Source organism: Eumetopias jubatus, unplaced genomic scaffold, assembly GCF_037043125.1.
Source record: "Eumetopias jubatus isolate StellerSeaLion01/CBP00866 unplaced genomic scaffold, mEumJub1_p1.0 scaffold_10, whole genome shotgun sequence".
NCBI lineage: Eukaryota > Metazoa > Chordata > Mammalia > Carnivora > Otariidae > Eumetopias > Eumetopias jubatus.
The window spans coordinates 4,529,181-4,544,817 of NW_028274816.1; the positions used below are offsets into that span (position 1 = coordinate 4,529,181).

Sequence of the window (15,637 nt, forward strand, 5' to 3'; positions counted from 1 at the left end):
CGTGTGGAGTCTCCAAACCCAGCAGATCCCTGTGGTGCGTTCCCGCGCCGCTCCTCCCCGGGAAGGAAGGGGAGTCTCCCCGGATCTGCCGCCTGTTGGGTCCCTGTTGCACGAGCAGTGGCCCGACTGGGCCGCGGATCACAGTTTATGGCAATCCCAAGCTGAGAGCCCACGCCTCGGCTCCGTCTCTGCAGCTGGCTTCCCCGCTCCGATACCTGGGAGCTCTGGCGCACTCAGGCTCTCCCGGTCTTTCTGTGACCCCAAGGGTCCTGAGACCCCACTGTCCCGCGAGGGTTCTACCACCGCTTAGTCACTGCAGCGACGTCCCTCCGCCGAGCCAACTTCTAAAAGGTCCGATTTTGTGCTCCCTGACTCTATCACTTGCCAGAAGCGGCCGGCGGAGGCCCCTCCCCCGCCGTCTATCCTCCGGAATATCGCCTCGGATTCACTTCTCCGCACGTCCTACCTTCCAGTAAGTGGTCGCTTCTCTGTTCAGAGAGTTGTTGCTACTCTCCTCTTTGATCTCCTGTTGAGTTCGTAGGTGTTCAGAATGGTTTGATCCCTATTCAGCTGAATTCCTGAGACCAGACGAAATCTAGGTCTCCTACTCCTCCGCCATCTTGCTCCTCCCCCCCGGCATTTGAATGTTTTAACTGAGTCTTCTTTCTTGGAACATTCTCCATTTTCTGTGATCCTATTCTCTTCCTAATTCTCTTCTGTCATTCTCTTTCCAGGTTCTTCTCCTGCCACCCTCTAAACATTGCTCTTCTCTTGAGTTTCATCCTTAGTTCTAGTCTCTTTTCCTGCTGTCCCTGCGATCATAGCTTCAGCTATCACTCTTAACCCCAGATCTCCTTCTGTCCCTGGGTGCCCGACCGTGTATCCAGCTGCCTTTTGGACATCCTCACTTGGATGTCCTTCAGTCTGCTTCCGATCAATTCCCATTCTTTTGCCTAAGCCCCAAACCTGAGAGTCATTCTAAGCTTTTCTGTCTCATTCAGCTCTCCTTTTCACTCCCCAGGCCTAGCAGATTTAACCTCCTTTAAATCTTAATGTGTGTCCCTTCCTTTGTATTAACTCCTTGGTTTGGGCTATTCATTCATTAGCAAAGGATTTTGTGCCCCAGTAGACATTTGACAATATCAGCAGACATTTTTCACTGTCGCAACTTAGTGGGTGCTACTGGCATCTGGAAGATAGAGGCCAGAGATGCTAGTAGACATTCTGCATTGCATAGAACAGCCTGTACAACAAAGAATTATTTGGCCCAAAATGTCAATAGTGCTGAAATTGAGAAACCTCAGTTTAGGCTATCATATTTTCTCTTTGGATTGCTTCTAAGTAGCATTCTGGCTGGTCTCCTTATTTCTTGGTCTAAAACTCTCTTCAGTACTGCCAGCTGTCCAACTAGTGAGTAAATCTGATTCTGCTCAGTATTCGTCAGTGGTTCCCTGTCACTTCCAGATCAAAGTCTCAATCTTTTAGCATGACCTTCCCAGGCCCTTCCTGAACTGGCTGGCCTGGCCCGGCCCACCTCTTGGGCATTAACTTTCTCAATTCTTGCTTGTTTGTTCCAAAAAATACTGAATTGCTGGTAGTTTCTTTAGCAAACTTTGTCCTCCCATGCATCTATAGTTTGTACTGTTGTTTTCTCTACATGGCGTTCCCTTAGCTCATCTCTCCAGAGAAATCCATCAAGCCTTAACTGAAGTATCTCCTTTCCTATTATCCCTTCCTAACCCCTGGGCAGACTCAAGTATTTCATTTCCTGTGTTCCTGATGTACCATGTATAAACATCTCATATGATACTATAGTTGTTTATTTACATGCCTGATTCCCCACTTTGCTAGGAACCCTTGAGGGCAGGTTCTCTATTTTTTTGTCTTCATAGCCCTTTGTCTAGTTGGTGCCAGGCATTACTAAGTACTTAGTAAATACTTATTGAATGAATGATTACTGTGTGATGGATTAAATGAATGAGATTTTTAGCAATAAGAGTTCTAAGAATTTTTTTAAAAGAACAATGAAACTACTTATATCAGTCCAATTTTGTTATTACTATATACTTCTATGTATATCCTATATAGTATAATTGATTATAGTATATTAATTATATAGTATGTTAATTGATTATATTATATAGTATAATCTGTATACTTCTATGTATATCTTAACTTTGTTCTAAGGGTCGTTCTATATATAATTGATTAATATATTTGTTCTAATTAATATAATTGTTCTAACTAATATAATTGTTCTAACTTCAGTGAAATTTTTAATATTTTCTTTTATGTTTTAGCTGTTTGATGGCATTGAATGTGAATTTCCCATATTTTTCCTTTACATGATGATTGATGGTAAGTGAGCTTTTCTCCTAAAATTTAAGGTATAGGATGTAAGTGGTTTAAAGAAAAGAAGATGAAATATGACCCTTTCAGCTAGCAAAATAGACTATACTTCAGTGATATTAACTGCTCTGCATTTTTATATGTTGCTCTTCTGCTTTCTGAGCAAATATTAAATCATTTAAAGAATTAAAAAATACTTTGAAGTATTTAAGAAATGATACAAATATATTTTCATACTTGCAAAGAGAAATTTTTTGTGAATAGTAATAATGGAGATTATAATCTTTGACATTGTGAATATCTATAATATTTATACTTAAGAATAGAGAAATTTCAATTAAAATTTAGTATTCTGTTCTAAATGCTAACATGACCTTCTAAAATCAATTTCATGGAATAATATCATACATATTTGCATTACCTTTTTCCAATTTTATTTTTATCATTTACATACAAAATTACTAAAATAATCATAACTTGGCTAGTAGATTTTTCCCCTTTTTTTCCTTTTTTTTTAGAGAGAGGGAGAGAGTGGAGGGAGAGGGGCAGAGGGAGAAGAAGGGAGATCTTAAGCAGGCTCCATGCTGAGCATGGAGCCCAACGTGAGGCTCCATCTCACAACCCTGAGATCATGACCTGAGCCTAAATCAAGAGTCAAACGCTTAACCGACTTAACCATCCAGGTGCCCCATGGGCTAGTAGAGTTTTCTAAGGCAAAATTTCTGTGGTACTTATTGAGCTCAGATGCTATTGGATTTTATATTTTAAATTTTAGGAGTTTTTAGAGGCAATCCCAAACAAGTAAAGGAGTATCAGGATCTTCTGACTCCAGTACTTCATCAGACCACAGAAGGTATAGTTGGATTGTTTTTCAAGAAATTCTTCCTAGTATTTCCTTAATGTACCTTTGAAATGTATAAATGATTCCTTTTTAAATATAACAATTTATATTAAATTGTAAAAAAATGAATGGAGCCTTGAATGTATTATAAAGAATAATCTATTAATTTGTTATCATAAGTGTGTTTTTATAAAAGGAGTTCATTGGGCAAGACAAGGATGAAGAATAAATTTAGGTGGTTATGGTTGTAGTAATTGCAAAATAGTTTGCCAGGTGGGCAGAGGTTCTTGTTCTGCTACCTACTATGAAACTCCCTCACTCTGTGTAGTGTGACAATAACATAGAGTGACTGATTTTTCTCCAGATCATCAGAAATGTTATGTTTGGGTGAGTGTTGACCCCTCCAGAGGGCTACCTTAAGAGGTTCTGCCGTAGCCTAAAGGCCCTACCATTGCCAAGAACATATTGGCCTCTTCTTTGGAGTTGCTTCTTAGACCTTTTGCATATTATTTTGAATGTCTGCCTTGTGCTAATTTATCATCCTTTGAGGCTGGGATTAATATTTTAGAAATGGCTAAAAGACTTTTTTGAGTAGTATATTGGTTTTGGTTAAACACCAGCAGGGCCCATAAAAGAATGTAACTGATTTTTCAGTATGACTAGAAAACTAATTCTCAAAGAATTCCAAAGAAGAAGCTCCAGATACTTTGGGGATTTGAAGTCTTAATAAAATAAGAACATATTCTCTTGAATAAACAGCTTTAAAAACATTTATCTGAAAGTGAAAAATCATGATGTATGGGTAAAAAATGGGTGGTCCTATGGACCAGTGCACGAATGTGCAATTACAGCACTGGGCCCCATTCCTCCCTCAGGTAAAGTTTGTGATATCCTTTATGGTTTTCCACAAGTATCTTCAAATAAAAACTTCACAATATGTGCTCACCCTTTAAAATACTTGTAATGTTAAAGTAGTGAAATATTTGTAGATAAACATTGAATTTCAAATAAATATTAATTTTTGAAATCAGTTATTTATATTTTTATACTCCAAATAATAATTTGTCCAATGTGAGAAATAATGTAATGTGTGCTGTGATGAATATAATATTTGAAATCCGACCCCTTGAATCAGATCGTTGATGCATTGTAGGGTAGTTTAGTGTACCACAGTTTAGTCTCTATCATGTTCAGAGAGTGATGTTCAAATTATTCTTTGTGTATCATAGACCTTTTTACTGGTTTTAGATACAAATATCACTATTGATTGCCTTTCTGAAAGGGGCTCAGGGAATGGAAAAGGCAGAATTGTAGGTGGGTCACTGTGGTCCCAGGATCCCAGGAGACACAGAAAGAACCAAGGTGCCTGAATCAATAGAGTGCCGAAGCAGCAGAGCGGGGAATCTGGTTACGGTCAGTGAGCCCAGGAGGGACTCTCAGCTCAGGTCACCATAAACTGCGAGCCAGGCTGGTAGGGAGACTGCTCTTTGCCTGAGCACCCAGAAAAATACTGGGACGTATGGGTCGGTTACCAACCCCTGGGAGGGTCCAAATGACCAGGCAACAGCTCTCACGGTGGCAGCAACTCTGGGAAGGACAATAGAGCGGCACCCAGACGGAACCTGGGAGTGGTGGGGCAGGGTGCATGCGCATGAGCCCACAAATGCTCGCAGTCCTGAAGATGCAAAATGCAGAGATGCTCGCAGGTCTCTGGGAATTCCCCTGGGAGAATTGCAGTCCCCGTGACCCTCGGGTTTCTGAGGAGCTTGGTGCACACAGAAGTGGAGACCCAGAGAGTTTGACCCAGAGAGTTTATTGAAGAAGGGGTCCGTGATCTTGTGGCTCTGGGCCAGGGATCCAATCAAGGCCATTTTTGCTCTGACCCTCCGAAGAGGTGAGGAAAGCCACTGGGGAACAAAAGCCTCACAGAGGACCAGTTCACCTTGAGCCCATCCCCCTGACAAGGTCTGACTAGGCAAAGAAACCTGAGAAGCAGAACAGGAGGCCCCTCCCCCAGAAGACAGACTGGAAGAACAGGTAAATGACAAGCTAATAGATTCCACAGACTGTAAAACTTCAGCACCAGGGGAAAATAATATATTGAGCTCCAGGTGTTTCCTCACGGCTTGTTTTTCGTTCAGTCTAAAATTTTACTTTTTTTTTTTTTTACCTTTTTCCTGTTGCAACTACATCCTCATTTTACCACTTTATGTTTTTAAGTTGCTTTTAACCTTTTTTTCTCATCTACATTTTATAGATTTATGCCTCATTCTAGTCCTTTTTTCATTCTATTAAATTTTATTTTATATATAAACATTGTTTTCTTTGCAGTTTGGGGATGTAGTGTCTTCTAACACACAGACCTAAATTCATTCAGGAACAAATAGATCACCCTGCTTTGTCCAATCTGAGAGATTATACTCCCAACCCCTCCCCACCCCCCCCAATTTTTATAGATTTATGCCTCATTCTAGTCCTTTTTTCATTCTATTAAATTTTATTTTATATATAAACATTGTTTTCTTTGCAGTTTGGGGATGTAGTGTCTTCTAACACACAGACCTAAATTCATTCAGGAACAAATAGATCACCCTGCTTTGTCCAATCTGAGAGATTATACTCCCAACCCCTCCCCACCCGCCCCAATTTTTATTGTTTTGTTCATTTCAGCTTTGTTCACTTTTCTATGGTGGCTGCAGACCACTTCAGATTTTTTCTCTGGTGCATTTTGCTTGGGTCATGGTTGATATTTTGGACTTTGTTCATTAGCTGATCCATCCTTCCTTGGGCAGAATGACTAGAAGTAGGAACTCAACAACAAAGGAAGGAACCAGAGGCAATGTTCTCTGCCACAGAGCTAATCTATATGGATATAAGCAAGATGTCAGAGATAGAATTTAGGATAGCAATTATAAAGTTAATAGCTAGGCTTGAAAAAAGCACACATGACAATACAGAATCTGTAAGGGTGGAAATGAGATCTAATCAAGCCGAATGTAAAAATGCTATGAATGAGATGCAGTCTAAATTGGATGCTCTAACAGCTAGGGTCAGTGAGGCACAAGAGAGAATAAGTGATCTAGAGGACAGGTTGGTGGAAAGCAAAGAAGTTGAGGAAAAGACAGGGAAACAACTGATAGCCCATGAAGAAAGGCTTAGAGAATTTAATGATGCCTTGAAAAGAACCAATGTCAGAATCATCGGGATCCAAGATGGGGTGGAAAGAGAGAGAGGGCTAGAAAGTAGATTTGAGCAGATCATGGCTGAGAACTTCCCTAATCTGGGGAAGGAAACAAGCATTCATGTCCAAGAGGCAGAGAGGACCCCTCCCAAAATAAATAAAAACAGATCAACATCCCAACATGTAATAGTAAAGCTTGCAAATCATCGAGCCAAAGAAGTTATCCTGAGAGCAGCTAGGGAGAGGAGATTAATATCAGACCTGTCCACAGAAACCTGGCAGGCCAGAAAGGGCTAGCAAGATATATTCAGGGTACTAAATGAGAAGAAAATGCAGGCAATAATACTTTATCCAGAAAGGCTATCATTTAGAATGGAAGGAGAGAGAAAGAGTTCCCAGGACAGACAGACAGAATATGTGACCACCAAGCCAGGCCTGCAAGAAATGTTAAGGGGGATACTGTAAGGGAAAGGAGACCCCAAGAATAACATAGACCAGAAAGTAACAGAGACAGTCTAAAGAAACAGGGACTTTACAGGCAATACGATGGCACTAAATTCATATCTTTCAGTAGTTACTCTGAATGTAAATGGGCTGAATACTCCCATCAAAAGACACAGGGTTTCAGATTGGATAAAAAAGCAGGACCTATCCACATGCTGTCTACAAGAGACTCATTTTGAACCTAAAGACACCTCCAGATTGAAAGTGAGGGGATGGAGAACCATTTACCATGCCAACAGACCTCAAAAGAAAGCTGGGGTAGCAATCCTCCTATCAGACAAATTAGATTTTAAACCAAAGACCGTAATAAGAGATGTAGAGGGACACTATATCATACTTAAAAGGGACTATCCAACAAGAAGATCTAACAATTGTAAATATCTATATCCCCAACATGGGAGCAGCCAACTATATAAGCCAGTTAATAACCAAAATAAAGAAACATATTGATAATAATACATTAATAGTAGGAGACTTCAACACTCCACTCACAACAATCATCTAAGCAGAAGATCAACAAAGAAACAAGAGTTTTGAATGACGCATTGGACCAGATGGACTTCATAGATAGGTACAGAACATTCCATCCTAAAACAACAGAATACTTATTCTTCTCGTGTGCACATTGGAACTTTCTCCAGAATAGATCACATACTGCATCACAAATCAGGTCTCAGCCAATACCAAAAGAGTGAGATTATTCCCTGTATATTTTCAGACCAAAATGCTTTGAAACTGTAACTCAACCACAAGAAGAAATATGGAAGGAACTCAAACAGTTGGAGGTTAAAGAACATCCTGCTAAATAATGAATGGGTCAACCAGCAAATTAAAGAAGAACTTAAACAATTCATGCAAACCAATGAATATGAAAACACATCTGTTCAAAACTTATGGGATACTACAAAAACGGTCCTTAGAGGGACGTACATAGCCATCCAAGCCTCTCTCAAAAAATTAGAAAAATCCCAAATGCACAAGCTAACCTTACATGTAAAGTACCTGAAGGAAGAACAGCAAATAAAGCCTAAACCAAGCAGGAGCAGAGAAATAATAAAGATTAGAGCAGAAATCAATGAAATAGAAACCAGAAGAACAGTAGAATAGATCAACGAAACTAGAAGCTGCTTCTTTGAAAGAATTAATAAGATCGATAAACCTCTGGCCAGACGTATCCAAAAGAAAAGAGAAAGGAACCAAATTAATAAATTCATGAATGAAAGGGGAGAGATCATGACTAATACCAAGGAAATGGAGACAATTATTAGAACTTATTACCAGCAGGTATATGCTAACAAACTAGGTAATCTCTAAGAAATGGATACATTCCTGGAAACTTATAAAGTACCAAGACTGAAACAGGAAGAAATAGACAATTTGAACAGACCAATAACCAGTAAGGAAATTGAAACAGTAATTATAAACCTCCCCAAAAACAAGACTCCAGGGCCAGATGGCTTCCCAGGGGAATTCTACCAAACATTTAAAGAAGAAATAATACCTATTCTGTTGAAGCTGTTTCAAAAAAAACAGAAATGGAAGGAAAACTTCCAAACTCATTCTATGTGGCAGCATTACCATGATCCCCAAACTGGGCAAAGACCCATCAAAAAGGAGAATCACAGACCAATATCCGTGATGAACGTGGATGCCAAAATACTCACCCAAGATCCTAGCCAATAGGATCCAACAGTACATTAAAAGGATTATTCACTACGACCAGGTGGGATTTATTCCTGGGCTGTGGGGGTCGTTCAGCAAACCCAAATCAATCACCGTGATAGATTACATTAACAAAAGAAGAGACAAGAACCATGTGATCCTCTCAATTGATGCAGAAAGAGCATTTGACAAAATACAGCATCGTTTCTTGATTAAAACTCTTCACAGTGGAGGGTTAGAGGGAACATACCTTAATATCATAAAACCCATCTGTTAAAAGCCCACAGCAAATATCATTCTCAATGGGGAAAAACTGAGAGCTTTTCCCTAAGGTCAGGAACAGGACAGGGATGACTACTTTCACAACTATTTTTAAACATAGTACTAGAAGTCCTAGCCTCAGCAATCAGAGAACAAAAAGAAATAAAAGGCATTCAGATTGGCAACAAAGAAGTCAAACTCTCACTTTTCACAGATGACATGATACTCTATGTGAAAAATCCAAAAGACTCCACTCCCAAGTGACAAGAACTCGTACAGCAATTCAGCAACGTGGCAGGATACAAAATCACTGCACAGAAATCAGTTGCATTTCTATACACTAACCTGTGACTGAAGAAGGAGAAATTAAGGCATAAGTCCCATTTACAATTGCACCAAAAACCGTAAGATACCTAGGAATAAACCTAACCAAAGAGTTAAAGATCTGTGCACTAGAAACTACAGAATACTTAAGAAAGAAGTTGAGGAAGACACAAAGAGATGGAAAAACATTCCACGCTCATGGATAGGAAGAATAAACATTGTTAAAATGTCTATTCTGCCCAGAGCAATCTACAGTTTCAATGCAATCCCTATCAAAATACCATTGACATTTTTCACAGAGGTGGAACAAACAATCCTAAAATTTGTGTGGAACCAGGAAAGACCCCGAATTGCCAGGGGAATGTTGAAAAATAAAAAAAAAACAACAAAACCAAAGCTGGAGGCATCACAATGCCAGACTTCAAGGTATATTATAAAGCTGTGATCATCAAGACAGCATGGTTTTGGCACAAAAACAGACACATAGGTTAATGGCACAGAATATTAGACCCCAGAAATGGACCCTCAACTAATGGTCAACTAATCTTTGACAAAGCAGGAAAGAATATCCAATGTAAAAAAGACAGTCTCTTCAATAAATGGTGCTGGGAAAATCAGCCACATGCAGAGGAATGAAAGTGGACCATTCTCTCACACCATACACAAAGATAAACTCAAAATGGATGAAAGTCCTCAATGTGAGACAGGAATCCATCAAAATCCTAGAGGAGAACACAAGCAGCAACCTCTTCGACCTTGGACACAGCAACTTCTTTCAAGACAGGTCTCTAAAGCAAGGGAAACAATAGCAAAAATAAACTATTGGGACAGCAAAGGAAACAGTCAACAAAACTAAAAGGGAACCTATGGAATGGGAGAAGATATTTGCAAGACATTACAGATAAACGACTGGTATCCAAGATCTATAAAGAACTTCTCAAACTCAACACCCAAAAAACAAATAATCCAGTGAAGAAATGGGCCAAAGACATGAGCAGATACTTCTCCAAAGAAGACATACAAATGGCTAAAAGACACATGAAAAAATGCTCCACATCACTTGCCATCAGGGAAATACAAATCAAAACCACAATGAGATACCACCTCAGATACCAGTCAGAATGGCTAAAATTAACAAAACAGGGAACAACAAATGTTGACGAGGTTGTGGAGAAAGGGGAATCCTCTTACACTGTTGGTGGGAATGCAAACTGGTACAGCCACTCTGGAAAACAGTTTGGAGGTTCCTTAAGACGTTAAAAATAGAGCTACCCTATGACCTAGCAATGGCACTACTAGGTATTTACTCCAAAGATACAGATGTAGTGAAAAGAAGGGGCACATGCAGCCCAGTGTTCATAGCAGCAATTTCCATAACAGCCAAACTGTGGAAGGAGCCCAGACATCCTTCAGCAGATGAATGGATAAAGAAGATGTGGTTCATATATACAATGGAATATTACTCAGCCATCAGAAAGGATGAATACCTACCATTTACATCGACATGAATGGAACTGGAAGGGATTATGCTAAGTGAAATAAGTCAGTCAGAGAAAGACAATTATATGGTTTCACTCATATGTGAAACATAAGGAATAGTGCAGAGGACCATAGGGAAAGAAAGGGGAAACTGAATGGGAAGAAATCTGAGATGGAGACAAACCATATGAGACTCTTGACTCGGGAAACAAACTGAGGGTTGCAGAAAGGGAAGTGGGTGGGGGGATGGGGTAACTGGGTGATGGACATTAAGAAGGGCACGTCATGTGATGAGCACTGGGTGTTACATGCAACTAATGAATCATTGAACATTATATCAAAAACTAATGATGTACTGTATGTTGGGTGATTGAATTTAAAATAAATAAATACTTGAATTTAAAATAAATAAACCAAATATCACGGTTGATGTATGAAGGAAGCAAATTTTGGGGAAATCTGTGTAATTTTATTAAGAAAAATTAGTTTACTATGGGCTGATAGTACAAAAAGTCTTCTGTAGCATTCTACAAGAGTGTTTTTTCTTTTTTCTTTCATGTCACCTACAAAGATTTTAGGCTTTAAATAATAAATTTTAGTTTCTATCAAGGAATTTATTTATTTCCAGGATTTTATTTATATTCAAGTTAGTTAACGTATAGGGTAGTATTGGTTTCAGGAGTAGAATTTAGTTATTCATCATTTATATGTAACACCCCGTGCCCTTCAAGAAATGTTTTTAAACAAGTTGGTCACAGGGGAGGGTGGATTTTTTTTTTCTCTTCAGTGATATTGTATGGTAGATAGTGGATTTAATGTTTAAAATGGGGATTTCTTTGCTTTAAGCAATGGCTCAGGGTTATAATTCTTCATTTGAGATTACACAGTATCTCATTTGTAATGCTTCTATGGACTAATCCTAATTAAAGAAAACTTCTATGGCTCTAAATGTTTGCATACTGTATTTTTATTGATTCATTTAAAGTTGTTAAAACTAAATGTTGTTAAAGGAGATTATGTACACGTTATTGGCTAACAGATAACATATGCTGTCAAATTAATGTTTTAAAATCCAGGAGCTTTTTTCATGTTTTTCATTGGCAGTTTCTGAAAGCCAGTATATCCAGTTTCCTGTAACCTGTCAAATCTGTTACTTCCTTTATGACCTATCTCTCTCTGCTCTCAAACGTTGCAGTTTCTTGAAAGTTTGGGGAGGACACTGATTTTTATATTTCAAATATTTATTTTTAAATTCCATAGGTTATCCTGTCATACCAAAGTACTATTATGTGCCAGCTGATTTTGTAGAATATGAGAAAAGAAACCCTGGTAGTCAAAAGCGATTTCCTAGCAACTGTGGCCGTGATGGGAAACTCTTTCTTTGGGGACAAGCCCTTTATATCATTGCAAAACTCCTGGGTAAGTGAAGAAGGTTGGGAACATTTTTTCCCCTTGGTATCAAGCTGTTAGAAATAAGTATATTTTTGCTGACATCTTTCTTGGATTTGGGTGTTGTTTCATACTGTTAAGAGGTCTTGGGGGAGTTTCTTAGTATGTAAAGGTATATTAATGTGTCTGTTTCATTGAATAATGATGGACATTTTCTGCGAAGAATGTCAAGTAGGTGTGGGTAGCATTATGATCATTTAGGGGCTTCATTCAGCTTGGTGCATAGGTTTCTAGCAGGACGCTGTGGGAACTTTGAGTTACTTTTATGTAACATTAAAAAATTCTGATTTTATGCTTGGTCATAGCTTTAGTAAACCACTTGCCAAAAGGAATTGGTTATCTCAGAGTTCTCTTCTTTCCCATAAATATACATTGGCAATTTACTCAGTTAGCTTAGAGGCTTAATGGGAGCATTATTCACAATTTTTTGAAGATTTTCCAGTTTATTCTAAAACTTGTGCTGACTATGAGTACTCTGTGGACACAATGAAATGAAAGCTAATTTAATGAACACACACACACAAAAGTACTATTATGCATCTTTCTGCATCATTGCTTGCTAAAATTTTAAATATTACTAGCATTCCCATCAAAAAGCCTATCATATTAGAGTCAGAATTCCTTAATGGCAAACAAATTATGAAACAGGCTGATTGTAAATACCTGTACCTGCAGTAGAAGAACTGCTTATTATGTGAAGTAGTGTTATTGTCTTTGTTTTTCCCAGTATTACTGCATAAATGCCAAATTTGTGTTGTAAGAGTAATCATCTTTGGTTTCTTTTTTTTACATTCCATTAGGGAAGAATATTTCAGGTTTCCAATTCAAGCTTTACACAAATGACATATAAGAGCACACAGAAGCTAACCAAAGAAGAGAAAATTAAGTTAATGCTCTTTTCAATTTGCTTGTTTCCTAACTGCATTTTCTGGGTCTCCAAATATACTTAATGCTAATTTAAGAACCTGTAGAAAAATTTTCTTCTTTTAAGGGGACAGCTTTTTGATAAGGAGTTATTATTTATACAGGTTTTGCTTTTAGATTTTCCAAAAGAAAAAAAAATACATACATGAAGTAGTTTTCTTAGAATCAAGCCAAGTTGGCAAGGTTATCTCTGGTTAGGAAGTTATTTCCATCCCACTAGCATGAATACAAAGAAGCCTTCTGGTGATACAGCTGAATAAAACATGTGGTAGTAAAGGAGTAGTTAACTGACCTAAAGACAAGAATTTTAACATCAGAATCATACATTCCTATATACTGCAGCTTGGAAATTACAATTGAACATGAAATTTTTCTGATTCTGATGTTGAAAACTGGAACTTGGGATATTGAATTTGAGATCTAAACCTGTATCATCCTTCTTTTTGCTCTATATCTGGTCTGTGATTGAGTGCTAGAAAGAGTGCTATTTAGCAAAGTCTCTGAATAAAATTGAGAAGGCTAATGAATTGGGAATGCAGAATTGACTGTATTATACATAAGCAACTTGGGCTTTTAAAAAGGAAGAAATTGAAAATAGTATCAATCAGTAAAAAAGCATTGGACCTTCTTTACTCTAAAATAAATGTATTGAATGTAGACAGATTTTGAGTGTAGATAGCATTTCCTTATGTTAAGACAAGTGTGAACAGAAATAGTCCAGGCCATACCTTCTCATCTGTTTCATGACCAAAAAGAAGAAACACTTCAAAGAAAGAGTCAATTTCTTTTTTCCCTGCTGAGCTTCTAAAAAGGCAGTTAAGAACATACAAAATGTGTGTTGCAAACTATGACCTAGCTGTGTGTCATTTGGTTAACAAACTCACTTGGTTAAGATGAGTAAGATCTCGGAAGACTAAATCATTTAGTTGCTCTTAAGTGTTGTTTACTTGCCCCCAAGAACATCAAATTTCTATGGATGTTATTGAGATTCCAGGCACTTTTTACTAACAAAGTCTTATTTGTTCATTAAAGGAGGCTTGGTTGGATATCTGCTTGTCAGAATTTTGTGGGCAGTTAATTGGAGTTACCTGAAAATAATAGAACAGTAAATCTTTGAAATTATTCTATAATATGTGACTTTTACTAATTCAGGCCAGTTTGTATCCAGTGAAATCTAATAACAATATTTTGCTTGTATATATATATATATATATACACCCTAATGAATAACTATCCAACAAAATTATGTGACTTTCATCCCATTGTTAGAGCAAAAAGACTCAATATGCTGTTTCCTAGCCTAAGACCTGAACTACCCTGTGTATTCTTAGAAAATGGTAAATTATTACAGTATTTTTCCTTTTAGAAAATTTAGATTTTAAGAAAATCAGTGGTTGCTATAAAATAGGTTAATAAATTATAAACATGTTTATTTTAAACCAGGTAAGACATATTTTAAGGTATAATATTTGACTTGTCTTAGAATAAAATGATCATTGGCTATACCTTTAATCGTTACTGGAATTTGGAAATTTAGAAACTGTCCATGTAAGAGATGATCAGTCTGTAGTACCTTTTTTTAAAAACATTTTTTTATTTAAATTCAGTTAATCAACATGTAATGTATTGTTGGCTTCAGAGGTACAGGCCTGTGATTCATCAGTCTTATACAATGCCCAGTGTTCATTATATCACATGCCTTCGTTAATGTCCATCACCCAATTACCGTATCCCTCCAGCCCCACCCTTCAGCAACCCTCAGTTTGTTTCCTGTGATTAAGCATTTTTATGGTTTGTCTCCCTCTCTGGTTTCATCTTGTTCTATTTTTTCCTCTCTTCCCCTATGATCCTGTTTTGTTTCTTAAATTCCACATATCAGTGAGATCATATGATACATGTCTTTCTCTGATGGACTTATTTCGCTTAGCATAATACCCTCTGGTTCCATGTTGTTGCAAATGGCAAGATTTTGGGGGTTTTTTTGTGGCTGCATAATATTCCATTGTGTATATAAACCACATCTTCTTTATCCATTCATCTGTCAATGGACATCTGGGCTCTTTCCATAGTTTGGCTATTGTGGACACTGTTACTGTAAACATTGGGGTGCAGGTGTCCTTTCAGATCACTACATTTGTATCTTTGAGATGTACCTTCTTAAGTGTTTTGCAAAAATAACTTTAAAAGTATTTATCACATAAAAAGTCACTTGAAAATCATGATCTTTGGATTGAATTTTTTTTGAGGTTAAGAAAGCGAGAAATATAACAAAGTTAATGATAACTTACTCTAAAACTTCCCCAAAGCCATTACTTAATTTTAATATATGTTCTTATTCAGTGTTTTTAAAAAGAGAAACTAACATACCAGTTGTTTAGCTTTAAAAAATATCTGACTTCTAGACTTTAGCTTTTCTTTTCAACATATATGCAGTTAACTTTCCTTATCCTGTATACATCAGACATTCATGATCATGACCTTCATTTAGGCACCACTATAAGATGCCAAAACATTAAAGATTAGAGCGTTATATACTTTATAACTTAAGATAGGTGGATGGAAGAATTTTTTTTAGGATGGATACTTTGAAAACACTAATAATAAATATCAAGAGTTGAAACAAGGCATGTTCTCTGATTAAACTTGAAAATATTGAGCAATTT

The 15,637-nt window shown here is 37.5% G+C and overlaps 1 protein-coding gene across 6 annotated transcripts in view; it reads left to right on the top strand.

Annotated features, from left to right (window-relative positions):
* The window catches only part of PHKB (phosphorylase kinase regulatory subunit beta), a 304,253-nt gene that overhangs the window by 174,263 nt on the left and 114,353 nt on the right, over window positions 1-15,637 (top strand). For 5 of the 6 annotated variants that reach the window (XM_088027349.1, XM_088027348.1, XM_088027350.1 and 2 more), the window contains 3 exons: window positions 2,301-2,358; window positions 3,125-3,202; window positions 11,862-12,020. In XM_088027349.1, the coding sequence (XP_087883475.1) occupies window positions 2,301-2,358; window positions 3,125-3,202; window positions 11,862-12,020 (295 nt within the window). The remainder of the gene's footprint in view (window positions 1-2,300; window positions 2,359-3,124; window positions 3,203-11,861; window positions 12,021-15,637) is intronic. The other variant, XM_088027353.1, reaches the window with a different exon arrangement.